The 8,737-nt window shown below is 44.2% G+C and overlaps 1 protein-coding gene and 1 non-coding gene across 2 annotated transcripts; one reads left to right on the top strand and one right to left on the bottom strand.

Moving 5' to 3' along the window:
- Positions 1-1,366: 1,366 nt before the first annotated feature.
- LOC112761725 (small nucleolar RNA R71) lies at positions 1,367-1,474 on the top strand. The gene has a single exon (XR_003182106.1). It is a non-coding gene; the product is annotated as a small nucleolar RNA R71 (small nucleolar RNA).
- A 2,108-nt stretch (positions 1,475-3,582) lies between these two features.
- LOC140180118 (uncharacterized) lies at positions 3,583-6,009 on the bottom strand. The gene is made up of 2 exons (XM_072220514.1): positions 4,309-6,009; positions 3,583-4,056 (listed from the first exon to the last, which is right to left on the bottom strand). The coding sequence occupies exons 1-2, from the start codon at positions 6,007-6,009 to the stop codon at positions 3,583-3,585; spliced, it is 2,175 nt and encodes a 724-aa protein (XP_072076615.1).
- Between the last annotated feature and the right edge of the window lie 2,728 nt (positions 6,010-8,737).

Raw genomic sequence — 8,737 nt, 5'->3', positions numbered from 1 at the left:
CACCACCAATAGTACAACTAACTATGCAAGGACCTGGATCACTACATTTTTCAGGTAATCCTCCCATTAAAGCAGATATAGAACTACCTAAAGGAATAGTTTCTAATTCATTAATCTTGTCTTTATGGATACATAAGTCTTTTAGAAACTTTGCATATTTAGGTACCTGCTGAATAACATCAAAAAGGGGGACAGTTACCTCGACCTTTTTGAATATCTCCACCATTTTAGGATCAGGTTCCAGCTGCTTCCTGGACTTCCTTGCAAGCTGTGGAAATGGAATGGGAACAGTGGTTTTCGTGGTGCCTGCGCCTTTTGGTGCTTCTTCTTGTGGTTGAGCTATCTCTTCTTCAGCTATGTCCTGTATATCCTCTTCCTCTTCAACATCTTCGATTCCCACCACCTCTTCAACTGAGGCGTATTCTGGTGAGTTTGGTTCCTCCTGATTCCTCTCCTGTAGTGTAGTTCCAAACCTCAGGGTGATGGCATTAATGCCTCCCTTTGGATTAGGTAATGGTTGAGAGGGGATTCCAGTGGTGCTTGAAGGTTGGTTACTGGAATTTTGTGCTGAACAAAGCTGTGTCATAAAAGCTTGCAGAGTAGAGGTGAGACCATTCAGACTGGCATTAATACTGTTCACGATGGTACTTTCCATGGCCAATTGTCTTTTCTCAAAAGCTTATAATAAATCTTCATTAGAAGATACAGAAGAATGAGTAAATTGAGAGGTTTGCTGCTGATTATTCGGTGGTCCTTGGTTTTGCCTCAGGTGAGGTGCTCGGTAAGGTTGATTTTGCTGCCTGTTGTTGTTATTATTCCACCTCTGATTTCCCTGATTATCTCTACCTCCCCTGTTATTGTTGTCCCTCCAATTCTGGTTTGAATTGTCCTGCCATCCATGGTTATTATTTCCACTTTGATTGTACCCTTGGTTGGGGCGGTCATAGAAGTTGTGAGTGGATGCCACCATGTTGTCTTCTTGTTGGAGCTGCGGGCATTCATCAGTGTAATAGCTGTAATCAGCACAAATTCTGCAAATTCTTTGTGGGACTAGTTGTTGGTTTTGCTGCGGTTGAGTTTGCTGAGCTTGTTGATTCAACTGCATTTGCTTCAGCAGGTTGGTCATCTCACAGATGCTTTGAGTTAGAGCAGCAGTCTCTCTGCCAGAAGATACTTCTGCAATGGCTTTTGAACGGCCTTGCTTCTGTTTGTGGTTCCGAGTAGATTCAGCTAAATCACTGATCAATTGCCAAGCTTCATCAGTGGTCTTGTACTTCTTCATAGACCCATTGCTGGCACTTTCCAATGTGGTCTTATCTTGGGGCCTCATACCTTATGTGATATAGCTGAGTAGTACGATCTTATCAATCATGTGGTGGGGGCATGCTTCCAGAAGATTATTGAAACACTCCCAGTATTCGAAGAGAGTCTCATTGTCATCCTGAACAATCGTAGAGATATCCTTTCTCAGTTTATCAGTAACTTCAGATGGAAAGAATTTCTCCAGAAACTCCTTTCTGAGTGTATCCCAGTTGGATACATTTGCTAGAGGTTGAGTGTAGTACCACTCTCTTGCTTTTCCCTCAAGAGAGAACGGAAAAGCTTTCAGCAGAATTGAAGTTTCATCAGTGCCATCACGCCTGACAGTAGAACAGGCTGCCTGGAAATCTCTCAAGTGCTTGATAGGCTCTTGAGCAGGTAGGCCATGAAACTTGGGCATCAAATTTAACAGTGCAGTCTTTATTTCAAAATCTGTAGCTACCGCTGGATGATGCGCTTGAAACGGTTGCATTGTAAAATCAGGAGCTCCTTCCTCCTGAATGGTAACTCTTCTAGCTGCTATGTTTTCTGCACGTAAAACAACCGAATCAATAGAACGGGGGCTGGTTTCTTCCTCAGATTCACTTTCAGATCCGCCCTCGCCTTATTCGTGAAATAGTCCTTTTAATTTCAGGATCGAATATTAGCAAGCGCGGATCAGGAAGTGAACGCGTCATTTGACGGAAGAAACATGCAGCTCATAGTAGCAAAATTAAATAAAATGCAAATAAATAAATTCTAATTAATAAAATTAGCACTCTATTGCAACTCCCCGGCAACGGCGCCAAAAATTTATGGGACGCAGAAGCTGGTGAATTAAAAATTATTAAAATGGTTACGTTGCAAGTATAGTTCTTAACTCACCGAAAATCTGCCTATCAATTTAAAAGTATGTCATAGAGAATTTCAATTAAAATTACTGGGAGTTTTAAGTCCCAGGTCGTCTCCCAACGAGTTGCAGAAAAGTGTGCAATCTTATTAATCAGATGTTCCAAGAAGTTGAGCTAAGTAAATTGGGATGTAAATTGAGAAAATTTAAATAATATGAATAAAAGCCTTGACTAGGAGTTGATTGGTTGGAATTTCTACTATTGATGGTGCGATTGTAAGATTAATTTATAATTAATGGTTATTCTGTTTGGTTGTCCTTTACTAGGTAAGGGAAAGTCAAACAAGTTGGAATACCAGATCTGTTTACAAGTTGCAACCCACTTAGTTCAAAGGGATTGGCGTTGGTGACAGGATAGCAATCCAACATTTAACCCAATTACAAATTTTCTTTCAATCCTTCCAACTCAAGAGTTCCTTTTAATCAACTCCCCATCAAGTAAGGAAACTACTCACGCATTGTAAATAAAGAATCCATAGCACATGAAAGGGAATTAAAAGAAGACATGATTATTGGAATTGAAATTGAATTAAAATGAAATAATCCTTGCATTAAATAATCATAAAAGTATCTGAATGACAAAATTGAACAAAACAAAGAACATGGAAGAATAAAACCAAGTTAAGAAAACAAACTAGAATGATGAAGTCTTGATGAGGAAATAACTCTTCTCAATGTTCTAGTGCTAAGACCAATTGAAAAATTAAAATCCTAAAAACCTAGAGAGGAAAACCTAAGAGAGTGAAAAAAACTAGCTCTAAAACTACTGAATGAATGTGTCTTTTGTTTCTGCATGTTCTCTGACTCTGGTTTGCTGTTCCGGGCCGAAAACTGGGCCAAAATGGGGTCCAAAATCGCCCCCAACAAATTCTACAGATTATGCAGATCGCACATGTCACGCGATCGCGTCATCCATGCGGACGCGTCATTCGCGTTTTTCCTCGCCACGCGTTCGCGTCATCCACGCTACCGCGTCGCTTGGGCTTTCCAATCCGCGCGACCGCGTGAGCCATGCGGCCGCGTCGCTGCGATTTGCTCTCCTTCGTGCAGTCGCATGAGCCATGCGACCGCGTCACTTCTCGTTGGTTATCTCCTCAAATTCTTGTGTTCCTTCCATTTTTGCTAGCTTCCTTTCTAATCTCCAACTCATTCATGCCCTATAAAGTCTGAAACACTTTACACACAGATCATGGCATCGAATGGAATAAAGGAGAATTAAAAATAAATAATTAAAGTCTCTAGGAAGCAGTTTTCAAACATGTAATAAATTCAGGAAGGAAATCTAAATGCATGCTAATTTAATGAATAAGTGGGTAAGGATCATGATAAAATCACACAATTAAACACAATATAAACCATAAAATAGTGGTTTATCAGCTGGCTAGTTTAGAGAGGAGGTCAGCCCTGGCGTTACGCTCCCTGGGGACGTGCCGTATGGTTACGTGATTGAATTCTTCCTTTAATTTGTTAACTTTGGCAAGGTACTGTTGTAGCAGGGGATCTCGCGTTTGGTAGTCTCCGTTAATTTGGGAACTGACTATTTGTGAATCCGTGTTTATTTCCAGGCCCTTTGCTCCGACTTCTTTGGCTAGGGCTAAGCCCGCCAGGAGGGCCTCATATTCTGCTTGGTTATTTGAGACTGGGAATTCGTATCGTACTGACTGTTTGATCACGACTCTGTTTTGACTTTTGAGAATGACTCCGGTGCCTCCGAAAGTGACGTTCGAGGAGCCGTCAACGTGTAGTTTCCATGATTCGGGGGTGGAGTTTCCCGGTGTCATCTCGGCGATAAAGTCGGCCATGGCTTGTGCTTTGATCGCGTATCGGGGTTTGAACTTGATATCGAACTGGGATAGTTCGATGGATCATGCTAGCATTCTACCTGCTAGGTCGGGTTTTTGTAGTACCTGTTTAACCGCTTGGTCGGTTCGAACTACCACGGGGTGGGCCTGAAAATATTGCTGTAGACGTCGGGAGGCCGTGAGGAGGGCGAAGGCTAGCTTTTCTAGGCGCGAGTAGCGGGTTTCCGTGTCTTGAAAGACTTTGCTTATGAAGTATATGGGTTTTTGCTCTTTCTTTTCGTTTTCGCGAATAAGTGCCGCCGCGGGTGCTTCTTCCGTTATGGAGAGGTACAAGTAGAGAGTCTCCCCTGTTTGGGGTTTGGCGAGGACTGGTGGTTCTGCTAGGACTTTCTTGAAATATTGGAAAGCTTCTTCACATTCTGCTTCCCATTTGAAGGGGGCTCCTTTTTTCATTAGTTTGAAGAAGGGGATTGCTTTTTGAGCCGATGCTCCGAGAAAGCGAGATAGTGCTGTTAGTCGGCCGGTGAGCTTTTGGATGTCGTTTACGTTTTTTGGGCTTGTCATTTCAAGGATAGCGCGACACTTTTCTGAGTTGGCTTCAACTCCGCGTTGTGTGATCATGATGCCGAGAAACTTCCCAGCCTCCATTCCGAAAGCGCATTTTGTCGGGTTGAGTCGCATTTGGTGCTTTCGTAATGTGTTCATGATGACCTTGAGGTCGCTGATGAGTTGATCGCCGGAGTCGGTCTTGGCGAGCATGTCATCTATGTAGACTTCTAGTTTGGTTCCGGACAGGTCTTGAAATATTTTGTTAACGAGCCGTTGGTAGGTGGCTCCGGCGTTCTTCAAGCCGAAGGGCATGACTGTGTAGCAGTACGTTCCGTCGGGGGTGATGAATGCCATTTTTTCCTCGTCGGGTCGGTGCATGGGTATTTGATTATAGCCGGAGTATGCGTCCATGAAGCTGAGGTATCGGTGTCCGGATGCGGCGTCCACCAATCCGTCGATGTTTGGTAGGGGAAAAGCGTCTTTAGGACAGGCTTTCTTGAGGTCCGTGTAGTCGACACACATTCGCCACTTTCTGTTGGACTTTTTTACCAGTACGACATTTGCTAACCACGTCGTGTAGGGTAGTTCTCGGATGAAGTTTGCTTCGAGTAGGGCTTGTACTTGTCTTTTGACCTCGGCCGCTCGGTCTGACGACATTTTCCGTCTCCTTTGTGCCACGGGTTTGGCCTTGGGATCTACGGCTAGCCGGTGGGACATTAAGTCGGGATCTATTCCCGGCATGTCGGCTGGTGTAAAAGCGAACAAGTCTCTGTTTAGTTTTAAGAGTTGGGAAAGGTCTTCTTTAAGGTCATATGGGAGGTTCTTGTTGATGAAGGTGTATTCGTCCTTGGTTTGCCCTACTTGTAGTTTTTCCATGTCGCCTTCCGGTTCAGGCCTAGGTTGGCCGTCTTGTCGGGCGTCCAGGTCGGCTAGGAATATCCCAGCCGCGTCGCGGGATTTTTTTCGTAGAGCTAGGCTGGTGTTGTTGCATTCTGCCGCGACTTCCCGGTCTCCATGGATGGTTTCGATGGAGCCGTCCTCCGTTATGAACTTCATAAGGAGGTATTTGGTAAAGATGATGGCCGAGAAATCATTGATTGTTTTTCTTCCGAGGATGACGTTGTAAGCAGTGGAGTCTTCTAGGACCACGAATTCAGATAGAATTGTCATCCTTTGGTTGCCTGTTCCTATGGTGAGGGGGAGGGTGATGGAACCTTCTGGTTTGAGAAAGTTGTCCCCGAGTCCCGTGACACCGTTGCGGTGTGTTTGGAGATTTTCGTTGCGGAGCCCGAGCTTGTCGAAGGCTCCTCGGAAAAGGATGTTGGAGTCTGCGTCGGTGTCCACCAGTATTCTTCGAACGAGTCCTATTCCGATTCTTGCTGAGATGACAAAAGGGGCGTCTTCAGCCGAGGTGCCATGCTGGCAGTCCTCGGGTAGGAAAGTTATCATTTTACCGGTGGTTGTGGTTGGAGCTTGGTCCCTGACGGCCAGGATTTTGAGGTCCTTTTTTAGTGTTGATTTTGATTTACTTAATACGTCCTTGCCTGTGATAACATTTACTATTATGGTCGGGTCGTCTTCTGAGCTTTTCTCTGGGGGTTTGTTTTTGTGTCCTCGGGTTGCGCCCTTCTCTCTCTGGCGACCTATCTTTTTCCGTGCGCTTTGGTTGCCTGATGATTTTAGCGAACTCTGGGAGTTTTCCGTCCCTTATGGCTTGTTCGAGGGCGTCCTTGAGGTCAAAACAGTCTTGTGTCCTGTGCCCGTATCCTCGGTGGTAGTCAGAGTAAAAGGTTTTGCTGCCGCCCGTTCTTTCTTTCATTTGCCGAGCTTTTGGGATGATACCCTTGTCCGTTATTTGGTGGTATATCTCGGTAATTGGGGCTGTCAAGGGTGTGTAATTAGAGAACTTGCCGATTCTGGGCGGTCGGTTGGCGTTTGTTGGCTTAGGGTGGTCCCTCTGATTTTCTCTGGGTGGTGGGTTATGTCGGGGCGCCGAGCTACCGTGCTGGGTGTTGCCGTGTTGCCGTTTATTGGCGGCGACGACCTGGCTGACTTCCTCATCATTGATGTAATCTCTGGCGACGTTCTGGATCTCGTGCATGGTCCATACTCCATACTGGTTTGGTGGTGAGGTGTTTGCGAAAATCTTCATTCATGAGCCCGTTGATTAGGCAGAGGCTTGCGACGGAATCCGTGAGTCCGTCGACCGTTAGGCATTCATCGTTGAAGCGGTCGAGGTACTTCCTTGTGGATTCTTCTTGTTTCTGGGTGACCCCTAGTAGGCTGATGGGGTGTTTGGCTTTAGTGATTCTAGTTGTGAATTGGGCCATGAATTTTCACGAGATGTCGTGGAAGCTAGTTATGGATCCGTTTGGGAGGGCGTTGAACCACTTGATTGCTGGCCCCGCTAAAGTTACTAGGAAGGCCCTACATCGGACCGCGTCGGCTGCTCCTTCTAGGTTCATCCTGGCCTCGAAGGCCGTTAGATGTTCTTGGGGATCCTTGGTTCCGTCGTACTTCATGTCGGTGGGTTTGTCGAAACCTTTAGGGAGTTTTGCTCTTAAGATCCTTTCTGTGAAAGGAGTAGCTCCCATTATTGTGTGGTCGTTTCTTGTGCGTTTAGTATCTCGGTGGCGCCGATCTTCGTCCGAGTCGTGCTGACGACTCGGGTCTCGGGAAGTGTTGCGGTTGTGTCTTTTGCTGTATCGCCGTTCTGGTGATTTCTCTCTCCCGTGGGTGCGCGAGGTGCTGCGACCGTCTCTTCTATCGTGTCGCCGAGTCGGCGATCTGCCGTGGCGAGATTTTGACCTGGAAGTTGCGTGGCTTCCGTGTTCGTTGTTGTGTCTTTCCTTGCTGGCCAATTTGCCTTCGAGTTCCTGGACCCGAAGGCAGAGATCTTGGATGATTTGTGCCGCTTTATCCCCCGTTTTCTCGGGGATTCGCGGTTCCGTGATGATATGGTCGTTTGTATGGTGGACAATACTTGCTATCCTTCCCTAGTTTGTGACCTCTTGGTGTTCTGGGATCGGATTCTTTGGTTGAGAGTCCTCCCGGCTTGAGGAGGCTTCTTCCAGTACGTCCCCCATTCCGGCTTAGTCGGCGCAATTCCCCACAGACGGCGCCAATGTACTGGAAGTCTCCGGTACGGGTTGAGAGATGGATCGGGAACTTGCGGGTCGAGGCGGATGCCGGATCACTTGACTGGAGCAATGGGGGGAGGTACCTGCAAAGACACTCCGACGCTCAAGTCAGAATGGATCTAAGAGGTAGAAGGCGTGAGGGATGAATGAATACTTGGAAAGACGTGGGTCCTCTATTTATAGGTGATGGTGAATATCTTATCTTATCTTATTTGGCTAAGATAAGGGAGGCGTTTGATTTCGAAAGTCGGTTGAGAGTTCTAGAGGGCCGGTTTTTGGGCCTTCTAGAGGAGAGAGGCGGGTCGGGCCCGGGAAGCCGGGTTTGGGTCCAACCTCGGGCTCGGGATCTGTGGCCCAGATCCGTAACAGTGTTTCATTGATTTTTAACTTGATCTTTTATATATATATATATAAAATTAAAATCAATCGTTAAAACTTACTAAAACACCGGTATCTTTGTAATAATATAATTGAGAAGTTCTTATAATCTTTATCTTTATCTTTATAATAATACAATTGGAAAGCTCTTATGACGTAGTTCATAAGTTGAGTTTGGAAATTTATTTGCTTAGATGTCATTACTAGAAATTTTTAGAATTTTATTTATAAATTATAAATTATTATTTACTTAGGTTACTATTTTTTAAATTTAAATTATTTGCTTAGGTTGTTTTACTTAACTTGTTATTTTTTAAATTTCAGGTTATTTTGTTTAGGTAGTTATTTTTTAAATTTTAAGTTATTTGCTTAGGTTGTTATTTTTTAAATTTTAAGTTATTTACATATTACTCTTTTAAATCAGAAATTATTATTTACTTAAATTGTTACTTTTTAATTTGAAGTTATTTGCTCATAAATTAAAATTTTTAAAAAAATTAATTTAAAAAAATAATATTATTTAATTATCTAAATTTTGCTAAGAGAAATCTTTATCTTTATAGTAATCGTTATAGTAATACAACTGGAGATCTCTTATGCTGACGTAGCTCTCATATATTGAGTTTGGGAATTTATGTGCTTAAGTGTCGTCATTAAAA

This window comes from Arachis hypogaea, chromosome 16 (assembly GCF_003086295.3).
Source record: "Arachis hypogaea cultivar Tifrunner chromosome 16, arahy.Tifrunner.gnm2.J5K5, whole genome shotgun sequence".
NCBI classification, from domain to species: domain Eukaryota; kingdom Viridiplantae; phylum Streptophyta; class Magnoliopsida; order Fabales; family Fabaceae; genus Arachis; species Arachis hypogaea.
The sequence above is the reverse complement of the archived record's forward strand: the minus strand, read 5'-3'. Positions and strand labels throughout refer to the sequence as shown.

Coding starts and splice junctions, on each gene's coding strand:
- LOC140180118 (XM_072220514.1), bottom strand. CDS start 6,009: ATGATAACTTTCCTACCCGAGGACTGCCAGCATGGCACCTCGGCTGAA. Junction 4,057..4,308: donor CGGAAGAAGCACCCGCGGCG/GCACTTATTCGC, acceptor GAACTATCCCAG/TTCGATATCAAGTTCAAACC.